The sequence below is a fragment of the Zalophus californianus genome, chromosome 3 (genome assembly GCF_009762305.2).
Source record: "Zalophus californianus isolate mZalCal1 chromosome 3, mZalCal1.pri.v2, whole genome shotgun sequence".
Taxonomy (NCBI): Eukaryota; Metazoa; Chordata; class Mammalia; order Carnivora; family Otariidae; genus Zalophus; species Zalophus californianus.
In genome coordinates, this window is record NC_045597.1 from 124,612,769 (window position 1) to 124,634,576 (window position 21,808).

At 37.1% G+C, this 21,808-nt stretch overlaps 1 protein-coding gene across 4 annotated transcripts in view; it reads right to left on the reverse strand.

Annotated features, from left to right (window-relative positions):
• PLA2R1 (phospholipase A2 receptor 1) overlaps positions 1–21,808 on the reverse strand; it is a 116,059-nt gene that overhangs the window by 16,048 nt on the left and 78,203 nt on the right. For all 4 annotated transcript variants that reach the window (XM_027591079.2, XM_027591082.2, XM_027591081.2 and 1 more), the window contains 8 exons: positions 19,430–19,514; positions 17,095–17,227; positions 16,480–16,515; positions 15,810–15,967; positions 10,496–10,560; positions 10,140–10,243; positions 8,435–8,574; positions 481–598 (listed from right to left, as the gene is read on the reverse strand). In XM_027591079.2, the coding sequence (XP_027446880.1) occupies positions 481–598; positions 8,435–8,574; positions 10,140–10,243; positions 10,496–10,560; positions 15,810–15,967; positions 16,480–16,515; positions 17,095–17,227; positions 19,430–19,514 (839 nt within the window). The remainder of the gene's footprint in view (positions 1–480; positions 599–8,434; positions 8,575–10,139; positions 10,244–10,495; positions 10,561–15,809; positions 15,968–16,479; positions 16,516–17,094; positions 17,228–19,429; positions 19,515–21,808) is intronic.

Sequence of the window (21,808 nt, forward strand, 5' to 3'; positions counted from 1 at the left end):
CTAAACCTGGGATTTCATAATATTATTAACAAAACTATTTCCAGTGTTCATTCAATGCCTTTCTAAACAAAAGAGGATTTATCTACTGTACTTAAACTGAAGTATACAGTTGCCTAAATATCAAATACAAGTGTACAGGTAAATCTAAAGGGATCTAAAAATTATACCATGCAATTATAAAAGAGTATACCTCAGATTATGTTAGCCATTTTGAAATACAGATCATAAATATGTCCTTATTTTTTCCACTACTACTGGGGAGACAAAAACCTCCAAAAATCAGCAGTTTATAAGCAATGCAATGTAGTTTTACAGCTGTCATGATATAAGCCTCATAGGTTAAACTGAAAACTTATGTGTCATCAGCAATATAATACTTAAAATGTGGATTTGGAAATATTAGTATTTGGGGCGAACATTATAATAAATATTTGAATAAAAAAGGTTATTTTTGCTTGATTGAACCATTGAGTACTCTACCTTGCTCCACCTCATTTTCAATGGCGACTAGTGCTCCCCCTTCTTCAACACAGAAATCTTGAGCGGACGTCCAGTTCTTCCAATCCCTCGGGTCTTTGGGGATTTTCACCAAAAGGCACTTTTAAAAAATTTCCAAAAAAAAGCATTCATTTCTATATTTTTCTAAATGAGTTAAAAACCTCCCAAAGACACTGGGGATCAACCTTTAGAATTCTTTATACTTTTCTGAAGCAGAAATGACTCATTTTTTTCTTTGAGCTGCTCCAAAGGTATGAAAGTAAAACAGAGGACCAGCTTTTAGGGTAAGTCAATATTTGCATGCATTTGTATCCAGCAGGAACAGAAGCAAGGATGTGTTTTGTTGTGCAGGATATCAGAACAATGTCTTCTGCTCAGTGAAAAACAGTATTTCTTTTTAAAAGGAGCCAGCCTGATTGCAAAGGGTATAGTGGTAGATTTAATTTTTTTAAAAATTTGGAGGTAGCAATTAATAGCTTAGTTCAATTTTATTTACAAATACACTTCCTCACTTTAAGTGAGAGAGGAATACTAGGGAATCAAACCGCATCAGGTATTTAAATTCACTAATTACTTGAGTTAGCGATGTGGTTTTTAAGTCCACAAGGAAGAGCCAGAGAAGAAAAACATGAGCACAGTTGGAAGGGAAGCAAGGGCAGAACCAAGGAAACCTAGGAAGGAGAAACAGAAGGCTGTGGGATTTGGCAGTGAGAATTGATTGTTACTCATGAGAGAATCACGTCTGTGGCACGGCAGGATTAGTCATTATGGGGTGAGAAGTGGCACAGTAACTACTGGACAGGTCAGGTAGGGTCAGTGAAATTTAAACATGTTAATAGGGCCAGGTGGAGTCAGGGGACAGGGAGAGATAGAAAAGACAGGCTATAGGGGATCAGGCAAATTTCCAGAGAAGTCAGGAGAGACTGTATACAAAGGATTTTCCATGTGGACTATTCTCTTATCAATGAACACAGGCAAACCCATTCGTTGATAGGTTAGATCTCAAGATTTCGCTACCGAGAAAACCCCAGTTACAAGACAATTCTAGGCTAGTGTGGAAGCCTACACTTGAGATAGCATCCTTCCCCATCCTCCTTTGGAATGACATCTTTCCTCATCCTTTAATTTCTATATTTGTCAGTCCCCCCACCCTTCCCCATCATCATAAAATCCTTAAAAAGCAGAGAGACTTTTCTTTGCTCTTCTCTGACCATCACAACAAAGAAGTTCCCCAGTAAATATTTATGGGACATAATAAAAGCCAATAGACCCCTAACTAGTTGTCAAATGACGTTCTCAGGCATTCTAGATTTAGTCCAGTGGTTCCCAAAGGGGAGCATTTAATAACGTCTGGAGACATTTTTGGTTGTCATAGCTCAAGGGGGGAGCTTTGCTATCGGTGGGTAGAGTACAGGGATGCTGCTAACCATTCTATAATGCATAGGGCAGTCCCCTCATAACAAAGAATTATCTAGCTCCAAATGTCAATAGTGCCCAGGTAGTTCTTTTCAGAACTTAATCCTGATCATGTCACTCTTTAGTTTAAAACTATTAGGGATTTTCAATAAATAAATACATAATAAATAAAACTATTAGGGATTGTCCACTATTTTTAGGATAAAAACCAGAAACACTGATGTAGCCTGGAGTTACCAACTAACAGAGGAAGTACATTTTCAATTCTTCTGGTCCTCTTTACCTTGTTTGTTTCACAAAGAAATGGAATTGGTTTTAAAGGATTTTAATTTTATAACAACTATTCCTTTACCTATTTCCTTTCATTTTGTCTCTTTTCTCTAATTACAAATTCCAAAGAGTGGCACACACTAATTATTAGGCAGTCTTATCATTTAATGTGAATTCACCTTGTGTTCAGATAGTCACACTAATGAACCATTCATAAATACCAGTGAACTCATTGGTTTAGTTAGCTCAATAAATCTTTCCACAAAACACACACGCACGCACGCACGCGCGCCCCCCATCCTACCCTCCTACTCTCCCATCCCCCCGTGGCCTCAGCCACAATTTACTAGCTTGATTATTTCCTATTCCCACAACGTCATTGTTTCTAAAAAAACCCCAAAACATATTTACTAACACAGTTTGAAATGGTGTCATTAGTAATTAAAGCAAAGCAGTAAGATGAAGTACAGCTCTCTTAATTTTAAATTGTTTATTTACTTATTAATTTGCAAAATGTGATCAAGTTTAATGCATCTCTTATTATTGCTGTGAATTAAGGATATCCTACTGTACTGCAAACAAGTTTTGAATATAAATTCTTCTTTTTAGTCTCGAAGTCATTTCCAGTTCAAAATTTGAAAATGGAATTTATGACCTTTCCCCCAAACTTGGTCCTTTTCCAGTGGTCTTACTGATGTTGACTGGCAAAGTCAGCCATGTATTTATATAAGCCTGACACCTGGGAGACTTCTTGCCTTCTCAATCCATCCCCCTTTCAATTGCCATTTAGACATACATCCCATTTCTCAGAGTCCTCCCCGATTCTTCCCATTCCTGCCACCTCACAGCCTTCACTATCTTAGCCCAAACTACTTCTCTCTTCCCTGGACTATTACAACGGCTTCCCAACCACTCTTAAAACCTTCCTCATCCTTGCCTTCCTCCAATCTGTCTTTGCCATCGCAACTTGAATGATTCTTTTCAAAACTCAGCGCTGATCATGTCCTTCTTTCGTTAAAACCCTTGAGGGGTTTCCTATTGTTGTTAGGATAAAAACAGAAACTCTTTTTCATCACTTTTCACACTCTAGTTCTCTATGCTTCCTTTAGTTTCTTCAATAAGTCCATTCCCTCTCACCGCAGGACTTCAGCACCTGCCGTACCCCCCTGCTTTTAATGCTTCCTGTCCTTCTGACCACCTCAGTAAGGTTCTCCTGTTAAAAACTTTTAGAGAACTATGTAACGCCCCTTCATCGCATGTGTCACCATTAGAGTTATACTCCTGACTGGTTTACTGATGTTTGTTCCCCCTCAAGTCTGTAAGCTACAAAAGAGAAGGGATTGTGTTTGTTTTCCTCACCATCAAATTATCAACATCCAACATAGCTGAATGAATAAAGTGTTAATAATGTGAATATTTTTTTAGAAAAGAGGAGAGTATTTTTTAAAGGAAAAGCTATGTTGTGCATGAAATCAAATTTTGGCTAATCCCAAACTGGATGTGCAAAGCAGCCATTAGCACTCAATCCAGATCCTTGTATAAAAATGTGTGAGTAGGGGCACCTGGGTTGCTCAGTCAGTTAAGCGTCTGCGTTCAGCTCAGGTCATGATCCTGGAGTCCCAGGATCGAGTCCCGCATCGGGGTCCCAGCTCAGCGGGGAGGCTGCTTCTCCCTCTGCTCTTTCCCCCATACCCCTGCTCCTGTTCTTTCTCTCTCGCTTACACACTCTCTCTCAAATCAATCAATCAATCTTTAAAAAAAAATGTGTGAGTAGAAACATAAGAGTTAACCTAACACACACACAAGCACATGCACACTTAGAATTTTTTCTGCTTATAGCTCTGCTGTGATAAATATCTTAGATGACACACTCTTCTAGGGGTAATCCCAGGTCAAAACTCATATATCATCAAACACAGAGAAAATAACTGATGAAACATTAGAAAAGATGCTTAACTTCTGGTAGCTCAGTTTTAAAGCTCTTAATGGGGATAATCAGTCAACCAACTAGGATTTTTTTCTTAGAAAAAAAAAACCCCAAAACTTCGCCCTAGGAAACTGACAAACAAGAAGCAAAATTTAGTGGGACATACCATCCTGATGCTCATTCAGAACTGTGACGTGAATAATGTCTGTCATTGCTACCTCCCAGTTCTCCTTCTGTAACTTTGTTAATCAGGGGAGCCATCCCCATGGGGCTCTCCTCCTCTCCGTTTTTAATCCTCTTATTATCAGTTTTTCTAATGATCTGATAAGCCCACTTATTCCAAGGTGTAGATGACAGATGAAACAATCTCAGAAATATTTCCCTTAAAAAAAAATAGAGTCAAAGCAAAGGAGTGAGACTCCGGTGGTGGGATTTTAGCCATCACTATGCACGGCAAGGCGTGGTGGGTGGGGACACTTGGGGACCCTGTAACCTCAGTCTGCAAAAGATCACCTTTTTCAGGTAGCCTGCTGTGACTGTATTTATTAGTCAAATCCTCTGAATGATTCAAAGACTAAGTTGTACAACTGTTGCATTGCTGGGCAAATATTGGCTGCACAGTTGAATAACTGAGGGAGCTTTTAAAAAACACTGATACGTAGATTTGAGGCAGATCAATTAAATCAGAATCTTCGGGATGTCCCCTGCACCTTGACATTTTTAGAAAGCTCAGGGGTGATTCTAAATATTTGATCAGGGCTGTGAACCACTAATCTAGCTGTTAATTATCAATAAAGATTTTTTTAAACTTTGAGCTACACAAGGGTTTTTAATCCTGCTCCAATCCTGCTTTAGAAAGTCTTTCTCCTCTCATGTATGTGTTTGTGCTTTACTCACGCCCCTTTCTATTCCTTTCAAAGGAAGCATTCATTTGCTCCCTTGCCTGGAGTCTGCTCCACCATCACTGCTACCATGCCTCTATACATAGATACTCAATCTGCTTACGCAGGAGAAAACATGGACTGGAGTTAAGCTGTGCAGATATAGAAGTTTGGGGAGAGGATAATAACCAAGGCCTGAACCAAAAACAACCTTTGAGAGTTTCTGAGAATTACTTCCCTAATGCCAAGGATTTGATTTGCTGTGGATTTCCTTAAAATGTCCTCCTTTATATATGGGAGAATTTGTGATTAGTAACTAAAAGAGCTGTGTTCATACTTTGGGGTTGCTCACTGTCTGCAGCAAAAGTGTGATTTTGAGACAAAATTGATATTCCTTTGTGGCTGTTCCATACAGAACACTCCAGGATGCATCTGTTCTAATAGTTACAAGGTACAAAAATTAACTAAAAATAGACCAAGACCTTAATATAAGAGCTAAAACCATATACTTCTTAGAAGAAACGTAAGAAGTAAATTTTTATAACCTTGGGTTGGCAACCTATTCTTAGATATGGCACCAAAAGCATGAATAACAAAAGAAAAATTAGATAAATTGGACTTCAGTAAAATTAAAACTTTTGTGCATCAAGGGATATTAGAAAAGGCAACCTATAGAATGGGAGAAAATACTTGCAAAACGTGTATCTGACAGGACCTTAATATCTAGAATATATAAAGAACTCCTACAACTCAACAATAAAAAGACAAACAACCCAGAGGCACTTGGGTGGTTCAGCCAGTTGAGCAGCTGCCTTTGGCTCCAGTCATGATCCCAGGGTCCTGGGATCGAGCCCGAGTTGCGGGGGGGGGGGGTCCCTGCTCAGTGGGGAGTCTGCTTCTCCCTCTGCCGCCCCCCCGCTTGTGCTCTCTCTCTCTCAAATAAATAAAATCTTAAAAAAAAAGATGTGGAGAAATTACTAGCATACACTGCTGGCAGGCTTTTAAAATGGTTCAGCCACGTGAAAAACAGTTTACTTGTTCCTCAAAAAGTTAAACATAGAATTGGTATATGATGTAGCAATTCCATTCCTGGGCATATACCCCAAAGAAGTGAAAACAGGGACTCCAGCAGGTAGCTGTGTGCCAATGTTCACTGCAGATTTATTCACAATAACCAGAAGGTGGAAACAACCTAAGTCCATCAACAGATGAAAGGAAAAACAAAATGTGGCATGGAATATTATTCAGGCATAAAAAGGGATGAAGTTCTGATACATGCTATAAATGGATAAACTTTGAAAACATTATGCAGAGTGAAATAAGCCAGAAACAAAAGGACAAATATTGTATGAATTCACTTATATGAAATATCGAGACAGGCAAATTCACAGAGACAGGAAACAGATTCGAACTCACCATGCACCGGAGGGATGGGGAATTGGGAGTTATTGCTTAATAGTTACAGAGTTTCTGTTTGGGATGATGATAAGTTTTGGAAATAAAGGAGATGGTTGAACAACATTGTGAATGTAATTGTACATTTAAAAATGTATAATTAAAAATTGTACACTTAAAAATGGTTAAAATGGCATATTTTATTTTAAATATATGTTACCACAGTAGAATAGCTTAAAAAAGAACTAATTGTCAAAGGTTTTAATTCAAGACTTGGTAATACTCAGTGTTCTATTGAACACTTACTACATTTTTTATATTGAAATGTATAACTGGTAGATTTTATAGTTTGGGAAAATAGGAATCAGACAGAAAATATTAACTATTAAAAAATGTATCTCAATACCATAAAGTTTTAGAAAACAACTATATTTTAGAAGATATCTCAGAGTGCCACCAGATTGTGCCATGGGGCTATACTGGTCTGGTAATTCTTAAATTCTTATACAAAATGGTAACTGTAGGAAAGAGACAAGACTACCAGACTCAAGGTCAGAAAACCTGAGGTTGATTCTCAACCTGACACTTATTTGCTGTGAAGTTTCAGAAAAAACACACAATGTTACTAGTCTTGGTCTTCTCATATATAAGATGGGATAACAATTCTGTGTATTTAAAAAAATTCAATGAAATAAAATATATATATTAAATCACCCAGCAATAACTCTTAGCCACAAGGTGGCAGAAACCCAAATGTTCATCAATGGATGAGTGGGAAAACAAAATACAGTATATACATATAATGGAATATTATTCAGTCTCAAAAGGGAAGGAAATTCTGACACATGCTCTAACATGGATGAACTTGGGGGACAATTTGCTTAGGGAAATAAAGCAGTCACAAAAGGACAAATAATGTATGATTCCACTTATCTGCAGTATCTGAAATAGTCACATTCATAGGAACAGAAAGTAGAATGGTGCTTGCCAGGGGCTGGGGGAGGGGAAGTGATGGGTTATTGTTTATTGGATTTAGGGTTTCGGTTTTGCAAGATGAAAAAAATCTGCAGATTCATTGAATAACAATGTAAACAGACTTAACACTATTGCACTACACACTTAAAAATGGTTAAGATGGTAAACTATATTATGTGAATTTTACCACAATTTAAAAAAATCAATGCCAAATATGTATTAGGTGCTCAACAAATACATCTAAAATCCAAATGGCCCATATCACAAATTAACAATGAGAAGAGGATCACAAAGACAAGAAGGCTCTGCCAAATATAACTGAACATACAGATTGAAAACTGGCTGTCCACAGTCAAAGAGCAATTTCATATTAACATATTAAATTATGACACAGTTTGGGTTTTTCCTTTATCAAAGAATGAAACATTTATAATTTGGGATGCATTTTAATTACTTCCGCCTAAGGCCTATAAAGTTATTTTATTATAAAACATAAGGAGTGGAGGGAAAGTCTTGGCCTTAATTGGAGACAGTATCAGAAATAATAAATCTGGTTTACAATATTCCCACTGGCAATTTAAAAAAAAATTTCAATTCTGCATGGAAGCACCAGCTTTATGAGGCTCAAGATGACATTGACTGAGTTGCATTATTAGTGGGTCAATTCACAAGGCAGGCGGAGCTCTGTGCCTGCTTCAGGCAGGGAAGACACAAAAGAAGATGGAGCCTATACCCTCTGGAGTTGACAGCTCATTTGGGGGCAGGGCCTAGTTATACAGGCTCACATGAATCACGCCTAATGAAAACAGTCACACAGCACAATGAATGACTGTGTCAATAGCAAAAACTAAGTATACAAACGAAGGGTGGTGTCAAGGCTGTTTCTTTATTCCTAGAGGTTTGCCCCTACCTACATTGAAAACCCAAATCTCTTGAAAGTTGTGACAAAAAAAACTTCGAGGTCCCAATGGACATCTCCTGTTTTTTAAAAGCCACACCCACTGTTTGATTATGTTCTAAAATAAACATCTACAAAACAGAAACAAAGGCAAATTTTTGAAAATGAGTTTACCTTATAGTTAAAATATAGCCATCCTCTAGGACATGTTCCATGTTGTTTTGGGGTATCTTTCTCTTTCTCTATGACCCAAACCTTCTTTCGCTTACAGATGCTAGGCATAGAAACTGAACACTCTTCACTAGCCCAGAGTCCTGGAGGAGTAAATGGGTTAGAAATGACCTGAAACAATGCTGACTCTTTGTAGGCATTCTCCATCACATTTTTATGACTGCTAATGGTTTATCATAATTTTTTTAATCTAGAAATTGAATTAAACTGCTAATGGTAGAGTTCTCTAGTAATAAGAACAAACTGAGCAGGGTGCTAAATCGGTAAATCTAATTCAAGAATGACGAAATTTTGCAAATGCAAAACAAACAAACCCCAACTAACTAAAATACTACAATTGAAATCACAAAACTGATTAAAGTTCTGAGAATATTTGGTTTGGTTAACAAAAGAATGTAGAGTAATATTTTTCTTTTAAAATATTCAATATAAGGAGAAAAAAATTCTAAAACAATAGATGATCATCTCTATAATTCTTTAGAAAATATATAATTTTGAAAAATTAACTCAGTAACTTCTAAGAAAGAAGCACTTTTCAACACTGACCCTTAAAAAAACAGGCACACATAGACATGCCCGCAGGAAGATACATCCCAAAGTCCTTAGCCTCCTGGAAAATGTATTTTAATTTACAAGAGCTATATTTTCAGAGTAAAGGTTATAGAATGCATTTCATTAGCATTCAAGTTATAGATCCCAGAATAGGGCAAGGATGCATGTAAATTGCAAAGGCAGTTTCAGTTTTCTAGTGTGAGGGATATAAGCCAAAAAATGTTGGCATTTTGAAGGAGGGGCTGGAACACTATTTTCAATGCAGAGTAGCGGCGAGTCTTCCAGAATCACAGAACAGCCTTTCCGTAGGCTGTTGTGACACCTACTGGCAAAAGAGAGCTGATTAACAATGCGGTTTTCCCTTTCCTTTCTCTGCAGTTGCGCTTACACCAAGGATTGCTTTCTGTGTTTGTCCCTCCCCTGATTTGGGGCGCAGGTTCCTTATGAATCTGTTCAGGGTCAGGAACATAATTACCTTTTATAGGATAGAAGGAGTGGGATGGATATGAGTGGACAAATCAACCCAAATAACACTGTACTGATGAATTGAATTAAATTTAAAAACCCATCTTAAAGGTACATGTATTTCTAAATACGGCCTGGAGATACTTGGTGTTCTATGTCAAGAAGCAGTTGATAAGCCAGGTATTAAAAAAAAAAAATACTGAACTCAATGAAAATTTTTCTTAAATGTGAAAGTGGAAGTAAATTCCACGGGGGTTAAAGTTCTGGCCAATTATAACTGAATTATTATGAAGAGATTTTAAAAAGGGGCCCATATTGAAATTTTTTAGAGACTAGTATTTGTCAAGCATATTTTTTACCAGTTTCTTTGGGTCTATTTCTGGTGCTGTTTTGGTTCATGAGGAATGACTTATCTGGTTGTAATTCATTTTCAAGAACATGAATGCATGGAATTAACTGTAGGAATGGCCATCATCAACACTTAAAACTAATGAAACTCATCACATTCAATTATAAAGCAAGCTAGCCAAACAAAACCCTCTCACTGAACTAATGCAATGAAAACGAGACTTTAAGCCTTCTGAAAATATCAGTTTGTGTTATAAACCGAAAAATGGATCGATAAAATAACCTGTTATGGATGAAATGAAACCACATCTCTGGCTCTGACTATTCATAGATCCTTCTCTTCCTTTGTCCCAGTTCTGATATATTACTGGTGCTCCATCTCTCCAGCTGTAGGTAAATTAAGAATTTTAGGGTCTTCTTTTATTCTCATATGTTCAACCTCCAACACCATTCTTGGAGTTCTGGGGTAATTTTTATTAAATTAAAAAGATACTCATATCTTTGGTTAGAGAAATGAAAATTTATAAGTTAAAGAATATTTAAAGGCTATTCAACAATTGATCACTAAGATCTAGTCCAATCATTCTGCAAATAAAACCTGTCAAACAAAATACAATGCAAATTGATCTAGGTCCATACCGAAATTCATCATTGGCTCTTTCGTCTCGAAGTCCAATCCACCAATTTACACCATACTTTGATAGCTATTAAAAAGAAAAAAAGAAAATGTCAGCATTTATTCTACTTGTTTTCCCTTTTCACTATTAAGATTAATGGGGTTGCTGTTAATAGCTTTCTATTCTTCAGTATTTTACCCAATTATCTAAAGAAGAGTACACTAAGGCCTAGCATCTTGAGAGAAGCTGAAACTTCATTATTTTAAAATATTCCCTCCTCATTATGAAGGGAAATTGGAATAAAATATTGAAAATCTTTCATACAACTTTCCCTATGTATTTAAAAGTAAATTTTCTAGCTCTCATAATAGGGCTTTAAAGAGTAATATTGTAAAGTAAAACAGGATGTGGACTCCTATTTTTTTTACTAAAAATTTAATGGTTTATTGTCTCAGTGATTTATAGTTCACTGCATATGGTATACTGTTTGAAAAACAGTTCAAGGCACAAAGACATCAATAGTAAAAAGGATTTTGAATTTTTGGCATTAGCCTGATTGTTAAGTTTTTAAACTGAGTATTAGCACCCTCCCCATTTTAATAGAGAGACACAATATAGGACAAAGGAATACTACAGAACTTCTGGTGTTTAACAACCAGAAAATTATTTCTATATTTTACTAATTTTGTACCATTATTTATCACACAGATCTCAGTGCAAATAAAGTATAAAATGAAACAGCATGTTCACACATGTGTGCATGCACACACACACATACATTATAGCAAATGTAATACTGGACTTATGACCCAGGAAATTGAAATTCCCTCTTTACCTATAAAAGAGGAAGAAGCAGTAAGGATTTCTCTAAGACCTCTAAATCAATATACTTTATTGTGTGTGGGCTGTGTGTGTGTGAAATGTAACTTAATTTTTAAGCTAAAAACCTGTGAATTTGAAGGCATTCTGTATTTAAATTTGCACTTCATTTCTTCTATAAAAATTGGAGAATACACTTTAGGATATATCTATTTTTTTCCACATGAATGTTGGGTCATCATACAACAGAACCTAATAGCTCTCTAACATTTTAATTTATAAACAGGTATTTTTATTCCTTGAACAGTATGGCTGTCTGCCATATCAGCAATTTGAGAATAATGCAAGATGGAACAACTATAATTTGGGATCCCTGAGGTGTTGTTTCATGGACATGTTCTTACATGCTGAATTCAGATTCCCATTGTCAGGCTTTGGAATGGGTCCATTGAGACTGGCTGTGAACTCAGTGGGAGAACCACAACAATTTCATTCAATCTAAAGAGGTCTCATGTGCAACAATATTGGAAATCATGGCCCGATTGTTCACTGCCCCAATTAAGGACCTCTAAAGAGAAATTATAACTACCACATCTTAAGTGACATATTTATTACCACCTCAATTATAGCATGGTGATCCTCCACATGGCACATCACAACTTGTTGTGATATGGAATAGAACTGCAAGCTAGAAGATATCCAGGGTGAAAATAATCCATGGTGAAAAATAGATGTAAATTTTAGTTTAGGTATCAAATCACAAAAATAGAAGACTTATTAATGTTATTTCATATAAAGAAATGTAATATGACCATAGATTTCATAACATCAACTACGTTTTGTTACAGACATTATAGATAGCATCATATGGGAAGATACTTATAAAAAAAATAAAATACAGCAACAGCCAACATAATCTATGAAGTAATTGATTTATGAAGTAATATAAGGAAGAGTAACCTGTCATGTCCTCAAATGTTTCCATCAAAAATATCAAAACCAGGTTACTTTAAGGGTTTAAAACCCTGTATTTTGGAGGATGACTAATAGATTTGATATATTTTTATTAGAAGTGTTTAGACATGAAATTATTTTTTTTAAGATTTTATTTATTTGAGAGAAAGAGAGAGAGAGTATGAAAGAGAGAGCACAAGCAGGGGGAGCTGCAGAGGGAGAGAGAGAAGCAGGCTCCCCACTGAGCAGAGAGCCTGATGCAGGGCTCCATTCCAGGACCCTGGGATCATGCCCTGAGCTGAGTGCGGACGCTTAAGCGACTGAGCCACCCAGGCGCCCCTAGACATGAAATTAAAAATAAGAGTAAATTGCAATTTTGAAATGCAAATATTACACAACACAGCATAAAAATGTTAGTGGATTAATTGACTAGTAGTTCATGTTAAACAGCTCCTAAAGTGCTTATGGCTTTTTACTTTTTTGGCATTAATCTAAGCAACAAGATGGCTCAAAAAAGAAGTACTCAAAAATTCACTCTCATCATGCCTGTGGTATTCTGTTACTCAAAGAGAAAATACTGACTAACCACTTTACCAAGATAGAAACATTTTGTTAAAAAAAAATCTGCTTCAGATTTTAAAAATTGCATCCAGCTTTCTTTTTCAATAGTTCTTTCACTTTCCAGCTAAATGTTATTTTTGTTTTTCACATTTCTAAGTTACTACTCTTTATGGGGAAACTATACAACACATATGTAATATAAAAAATATTTAATTAGGGGTGCCTGGGTGGCTCAGTCAAGGTTAAGCATTTGCCTTTTGGCTCGGGTCATAATCCCAGGATCCTAGGATCGAACCCCGCATGCGGGTCCCTGCTCAGTGGAGTCTGCTTCTCCCTCTCCTCCCCGCTCGTGCTCTCTCTCGCTTTCTCTCAAATAAATAAATAAAATCTTTTAAAAAATATTTAATTACTATTCTGATTCTTCCTGCACTTATAGAATGAGTATGCAACAAAAGTGGGTGGTATGATCTCTACATGTTTAGTTCCTCATCCTGGAATAAAATCACTCTGGACAGACTCATTCTAGTACAACAGTCATAGATACGGAATTTCTTACTCGTGAAGTGTAAATGGTCACCATAAATATCACTCCTACCACCACCAAAAAGTGCCTAACACAGCCATAGATTATGCGATAAAAAGAACTGCTTTGGGAACTTACAGCTTTCTTCTTTCTAAATTGATACCCTTTTCCCTTAGCTCCCTTGCCCCTTTTCATTCTACACATTTTAAACCAACCAGTAATTTTCTTTTGTAGCACAGTGTGGTGTTAGATCAGTCAGCTGCTCACCCATCAAACTGACAAGGCATTCTGTATCAACATGGTCACAGGCTGGGTAGCAATTTTGCCATGTAAGACACCACAAGGTTTGTCTGGTTTGATATCACAACTAGATCTAGCCCTCAATTAGTATCATAGCACTGGGTGTGACTTCTCAAACAGCTAAACCCACGGGTTTTACTATTCCCTTCTGTGGAAGGTATTAACTCTTCCATCCTCACTGGCTTCCCAACCACTAATAATTGGGAGAGTGAAATCAGGGACAGGTGAAGAGAGGAGACCTGCAGATATTCCTAGGGGAGCTAAGCTCTGTTGGAAAGATCAAAGAAGCCTTTCATTGCTCATGTCTGAGACAGAGCTGACACCATCTTTTGGAGAGGGATTTTAGAACTCTTTTTGATTTTGATGTAACGAAGACATTGTGCTCTTATACCCCCCACACTGCTGTTCTGCTACCAGCAGACGGTTTTTAAGTGACCCTGTAAGTCAGATGGCCTGAGTTCATTTCCAGATTCCACCACGTAGTTGCTGTGGAAATAACCAAGTTGCTTCACCTCTTTGGAGTTTTAGCTTCCTCAACGGTGAAGTACTGATAATAGACTTCCCACAGAGAGTCCTTGGAAAGATTAAATGCCATTAAATATTAGTACTTAATACAGTGCCTGACACAGTTATAATAAGTATTGGCCAAATATCAGTTCCATTTGAGACATGCACTTTGTCATGTTGATGGATGGATTTGTTTTCAGACATTGACCTGATGTCTTGTTATTGCCACCAGGAGTCTGTTGTCTTGTTAAACAAACGTATTTTCTGACATCATGTTGATGCTTAACATGGATTTGGCTTGAGTGTTCCATTTGTAGGAGAGGAAGGGTGGTAAAAAATAGCACACAAACCAATAGTGGGGAATATCTCGTTCTTGTGGTTGGTCTATCACTGAGACTCTATGGAACTGTGGGGTTGTCACCTAACCACCCTGTTTTTCAGCTTTTTCCATCACAGCTCAGTAGCAGTCCTGACCTACCTGCACCTTGCAGGCTGTCTATGCATCAAACAGGATTATAGAAATGGAAAAGTCCATGAGCTGTAAGGGAAGACATTTCTCTTACACGCCAAGGATGCTTTAAATACAGAGCTTCAACAATCAACTTACAACCATGTGAAAAGATGATAGCTCAAGAAAGGATTCCTGGTGATCATGAAATAATGTTAAATTTTGGAAAAGAAAAGAGCTTTTTCTTACTTTCAAAGATTTCCTAGGGAAAATTGGGAGTGAGTTTCCCCCCTTAGTGTCCCCTTGATAATTTTGTACATATTGCTCCCCTTTCACTTATTATTATTTCCAGCTTTTTAAAAACAGAGACTGTGTCTCATTTTTGTGTTGTTGACATTTTTATGTCTTTGACGAATATCACAATGCCTGACACATACCTAATGCTCAATAAATGCTTGTTGAAGAAATATACTGAAAATGTACACTATTCCTCTGCAGTCTGCTTCATTATTTAACAGGTTTTGCATGCTTCTTTCCAATTATCCTAGCTCCTCGAAGATTGTCCAAGTCTTTATCTTAAATTGAAATGGAAAACCACTCCTTTTCATTTGATGAATACTGAGTCTTTATAGACTCAATATTCATAAGTATTATACTCTTGTATAAGTATTATACTCTTGTAAGTAAAATTCAAAACTTTGAAATAGCCATGTGCATGCACCCCCCCCCCCCGGTACACCTTGTCCCTCATTTGTGCTTTATTTTCCTCCATATCATTTATCTATTTATCTTTTAATAAAATATTATGTAATGCTATGTACTTATATTGATTACAGTCTTTCTTCCCATACTAGACTATAAGCTCCCCAAGGGCAGGAATTTTGATCTATTTTAGTCACTGATGGAGCAGCCCTTAGAAGAGTAGACTCTGAATAAATATGTGCTGATGACTGGATGAACCTCATTAAAGCAATAAAACTCTACTTATTCATAACTGTTGCTAATAAAGAATGAAGATAAGTGAAATGATCGACCAACGTAGTAAACCTGTGTTTCCATTATTTTCTCTTAATCCCTATAACAGGAAGAAAATCAATTCTCAAGAATCTGTGGTTTTAAATGAAACTTAAATAAATGTCTGAAGTCAAATAAAAAAAAAAATCCCCCAATGACAGAAGAAAGAGCTAAGCTCTGAATTTCTCATGATTAATTGTATTCAAATACCGCTCTTATTTTGCTGTGGATAAATTCTTGCTCATGTGCAGAATGAATTGTGAGAAGATCACCACGCAGCCAGCCACAGACAAACTCAAAGGAGGGCCATTCTGCAGCATAGGTATGAAAAAGGTACTCCGCATCCTGATAAAAGAGCCAGGGAGCATCTGAAAGACAACGAGACCAAAAAAACAAAAACCAATGCAAATGATGCAAAAGCCATTGACTGATATGATGCAGACTGAAATAGGATATGCTATGATTGACCCCAAATTTGTAATTTGGTCACTTAGCATTAAAGAAAAGTGTGTGTGTGTGTGTGTGTGTGTGTGTGTGTGTGTGTGTGATATACATAAATAAGTATATTTACACACACATAACTAAGTATATAATTTGCTTATTTTCCTTGGTTTTTCTTATCTAAGAAAACTTCATTTGCATTGCAAGGTCTGGGATAAATGCATATTTTAAAATCACGTGTCACGAAAAGAGTGTTATTATATTAATCTTTAATCATTTAATGAATTTATTAATTTGACCATTAATTAGTTAATTTGAACAAATTAGTTCTAGATTGACATAAGAAAAGAGAGGCTCGATTGGAGGACTGTAGTAATACAGTAATGGTAAATAATGGCAAGTAAATTAGAAATTCAAGAATTGCCAGGATAGTTCTTACCATACTGGTACCAGGGTGGAATCTTGGGTCTCACATCTGCAAAGTGAAAGCAAACCATCTTGAGTGACCTTTCTTCACAAGTGCGCCATCTCTGAATTACTTCAGCTCTAAACACGGTATTTTGTACTTTGCTTTTTAAGAGACCATTTAAAAACCAGGTACTTTGTGCTGTTTGAAATGTGGTTAGTTCTCATACTTGAAGAGGAGGCTTAAGACAGGCCTCTGATTAAAGAAGAAAGGATGTGAACACTTGTCAAGGGCCTACTGTGTGTCACACAATTTTAGGTGCTTTCACTTACTCATTTGACAGGTAATTTTGTTTGCTTGTAAAGTCACAGTGACATTTCTTCCAGGTTGTACTCGAAAAATACCATATTCCACAATAGAGTTGGTTATCCTCATTTCCTATTAACTAAATTAGCATACTGCCCTGGTGTCACCTTTTTTCATTCCCCTATGAGGCGTTCTTTGCTGTACAGTTTGGTTCGTCATGATGGTTGTTGGTACTGTAGTCCGGGATGTTTAAGTTTTAGATTTCTATAACTCTTCGCTTGGAAAAGTGCTGTAGATTATTAGAAAGCAAACATATAGTAAAGATCTTATTAATATTTTTACCTCTTGGAATTTTGCATATCCATTCACGTTTGGAACTGCAGTGCAAAGGCAGCAATGTCTTATTTGCCTTATAAACAGCACAGTTTCTTGCATCTTCTCCAAAATAAGTATTGTCTAAAAATGAAGAGACAACCTGCAGCAGATGAAGTTCGTTATTTCTTAACGATGATCCCCCACAAAATGTTTCAAAAGATCAAAAGAAGCATCTCTGTAAATAAATCACAATAGACTTCTGGAGGGAGCTTAAGAAATGTCTGGATAAGACTGCAGTTAAAGGTTGTTCCACATTTGTGAAGAACAAGCTAACCAAACTAGCATTTTTCCTTAAAGATGCTTTTTTTCTTAAAAAGAGGCAAGCTACTCCTTTCTCCAGAAGGAACAGATGAGACATAGGCTCCCTTTTGAACTTGCACTATTGTCTCACTGGCCACAACAAGGCTAGCCCTGGGACCCTGGGTACACTTCAGAAAGGCTCTGACCTGTTACATTTGGGTCTCATCTGTGATGCAGATTCTTTTGCGTATACATTAAGCTTTTAGTCTTTAATCACTAAATTCTAAGTTATCACTAGCTTTAATTGGGAAACCCCAACGCTTTCCATGAATGGTCATGTAAGATGAATGTTAAATAAAAATTTGATTTTCTCAATGATTTAATGGCTACCTGACAGAAGAGTGGATGGACCACAGGTAAAACTGGAGTAAAACTTTGGGAAAAAGAGGATGTTTGAAACATTTATACTCCTCTTCAAACACGTACACAATCATACAACTCCTCTAACTTAAAAATATGTAAGCTCAGATTCAGACAATTGTGGGAATTTGAGTATTTGTTTTGTCCAGTAGGGAGTGGTAGGGAGGAACTCCTTGCACTGCTTCATGGCTTTATTTCATTTTTTCTGAACCAAACTGTCTATTCCTCTCTATCACTAATAAGATTGTTTTACTAAAACAAAAGGAAGCATTCTCAGCCTCTACATATCACATTTCATTTTCCAGCTGCCACACTGACATTAACCACCCAACTGTGCCATGTGGTGACTGCCATTTATGCAGCAGGTGGACCCTGCTAAGTTCCTTCCATTCTCTGGGCCTCAGTTTCTTTGAGAGCAAAATAGATGGATGGGGTGGGTGATCTCTAAGGTCTCTTCTTACTCTGTGGTCCTGATACCCTTCTCAGAGAAGCAGTACAGAGGTGGAAATGTTTCATATATTCATATATGTGTGTGTGTGTGTGTGTGTGTGTTATATGTTTAACTAGCATGTCATTATTTTTGTTTTCCACATATAGTTTTCCACAGGTGCTTTCCTTGCCACAAATTTTCTCTAGTGGGACTAGAGATCATTTTTCTCTATGGATCTTTACTATTTCAAAGTTTGGCTGCTGATATTTTGCCAACTAGGAGACATTATAACATCATGGCTTTGGAGGCAGACAACCTGTGTACAGATCCTGGCTCTCTTATGCATTATTTTAGGCAAACTATTTAAGCATTCTAATAACCACTGCACTGAATCATTATAAGGGTGAAATGAGATCATGCAGCAATGCATTCAACCCATGTCTGCAATATAGTTCGGGCTCCATAAATAGGATCTGTGTTAAGTGCTCACTGCAGGCTCTTGCTAGCCTCCTATTTCACAGGTGTAACTGAATATATTGATTTTGCGTGTGCCCTCAGAGGGATCTCATTTCAATCTGGGATACTGCTTCCATTTTTTCCCTGTCATCTTGAGGAAAATAGGAGAATTCCTCATTGCACCTGAAAACAAAATGTAATAGTGAGTTCCTTCTTTCCTTCACAGAGGTTTTTACAAGTATGAGGCGGAAAGAAAAGCAAGGTTTATTTCCAACCGAATAACTTGCTCTGGTTGAGAAGGAGATGGTATTTCTAAGGCTGGCACTTCTGTCCTTTCAGAGATAAACCAAAATGGTTCTTTTCATTGCGATCTGGACAAGGGTCCCACATTCCTATAATTAGGTACTAAGCTAGAGAGGGAGAGTGGAGTAAAGAGAGCTTAATATTATTTTAAACAATAGTAGCTTCTTTCTCAAGACTCTTCACATGGGAGATAGTTCGGGGTGGTTTTTGGAGATTTTGATTCCTTTCCAGGATGAGATCTACAGCTGGCCTCAGAACTATGTGGCTTGTGAAGTTTTCCCCGGACTTTGCAAAAATAACTTATGGTACCAAGATCTGGTGCAGTTTTTGATCTGGGTCTGAGTCACAGGAAATATGGTCATTATTTCCAGGTTCTCTTGGTTGGTTGACCAAGGTGTTCCAGGGCCCCCTGTTTTGAATTCATTTCCTTGTCTTCAGTTTGGAAAAACTTACAGGAGTCCCATCAGACCACTCCCAAGAGCCAGCATTCAGTGGGTTTCTTTTATTAAATCCAATCCAGAACTGCCTTTCTTCTGTCCTGTGAAGAGAAAAAACAAAAACTTGGCTCTTCCTACTGAATTCACAACATAATGTAATAGGTCCAAGAAATATTTTAAAGTATTTATGTGCACAGGAAAACAGCTGATACTCCTGGCAGGATAGAGCAAATCAGCAAACATTTATTAACATTTCCTATATGCAAAACCTGAGCTATGAGATGAATGTAGAGAAGATTAGCCTGGCTTCCTATTTCTCTTGGCTTGTATGGTGTGCTCGCTGGTGACATGCAGTTGAGGGAAAAGTTAACCCATATTGAGAACACCGCTTTGTCATATTCATTAGGAATGGCAACATCTTTCAAGCAGGATAAGAACACACGAAAGCAAGTTGGTAAGAAATTTTGGAATGTCTTTTCCCTAGAGGACTTTTTACTACTTTACTATGTATTTACCACTTTCCTATGCTTTTGATTTTTTGCTTTTTTGTCAAATGTTCATGTTCTTTGGAGGTTAATTACCACCACCTCCTTTAATAAAAGGTACACAGCAGATTTTTGTTTTTGTTTTTTCAGATCCCAACATAAATAATTTCATAGCAAATCAGTCTGAGGCACAGTAGATTCACTTCAGCAGTTACCACTGGGTTAGACTTGGTGAGAATCTCCACAGAGAACCATCTTTCCTCCAATTAGGCAGAGGACAAATACATCAAACCACAGAGTACTCAATAAATCAACCAATAAAGTCTAATTGTACAACAAACCATCTCACTAAGATAATTTTCTGAGAATAATTTGGAGAATTAAAGATTTAAAAGATTCAGAAGTCACGACAGATGCTTTATTTTCGTTACTGCAGGGAAGCAAGCCTATTCTGAAGCATCCCCTTCTCAGATATGTGAGCTATTGTGCCCGGACAATACAAATGAAAGTAAAATGTGACTTAGAAATCTGTGAGATCATTGGGACCTGGCTGGTGACTGCCATGATTACAATTTACAATTTACAAGGTTGTGGAGGGGGAGGATGCTGCCTTAAGGTTAAGCCAGGTACCTTAACATCAATGACCTAGGCTGGGAATTCATATCACTCGCCTGCCTTGAGAACTTTTTATTCCTTTACTTCCTGAATTCAGAGTTCTACGTTTTTCCTGAAATGTACTGGCTCCTAGATGGTATTAATTTTCTCTTCATCAATTTCCTATAATTTTATACTTTTTAATAATATAATAAACAATAAAATAGAAATTAAAAAACAGTGCCATAAGAAGGACAAGCATGTATGCTACTATAAGAACTGGTTTATTTGCTATAATCAAGCATGAGATTTTGTTAAACTCCCTGGCAGTCTGGATACAAAGTAATATATAGCTTTTCTGATGAAGTGCTACAGATTGACAATTTGATAGATATTTGGCATTAAATTCTACAAGAAATTTCAAGTGTGAGAACTTACATAAGTAGAAATGACATAATGATATTTGATCTTACAGCAATTTTAGAAGTAGTTTGCATGTGGTTATTTCATATAGCAAACCTCACTATACCCAAGTATGAAAGGATGTTTTGCAAGGTGCTAAAGTCATGAAGAAAAGTTACGACTTAGAACAGTGGAGATTATCCCATATCCCCTGGATCTGTGGCCCCACACCAGACTTAGAGTCCATTAATCAGGAAGCATCTTGAAATTTTCTTCAGTTCAGAGAATCTGACTCAGCAGCTCTGGTGTGAGACCAGACGGCTCCGTGTCAAAAGGTGTCCCAAGTAAGTGTGAGAATCAGTCAGATTTGGGAAACACAGTTTAGGTCAGCATTTCCCACAGGGACTAGCAGTTCCATGGGATGTTGATAAGTGTCCTCAAAAAAAGAGGCTTGTGGCTGAAGAAAATGCTTCCTTCTAGAAGCCTTTACAATGCTAATACATATGGCAAATTTCCAAGTTTGTGCCTTGTTTTGCCAACATATTTTACTCTTTCCCCAACAGTACTCTATGAGACTCACATCAGGAGATGTTGTCAAAGGCTCCTACCATTAAGGTCATTACTGTAGATGCTAGAGGTGAATAATTTGATAGATATTGCCTATTAATATTCTTTTGGAGTGTCCTAAAGGAAACCTATGGGGAAGGCCAGGATTTTCCTCAAAAAATAGTTTCGGATTTTCTCTGTAATTGAGGCAAGCGTTTCATTGAGACTCCAGATTTCCAGAGCTTGGAACATAGTACCTGGTGTTAGCATTTGTTTTTTTCTGGAGGGGAGGAGGGTGGGGGGATGGGTTGGCCTGGTGATGGGTATTGAGGAGGGCACGTTCTGCATGGAGCACTGGGTGTTATGAA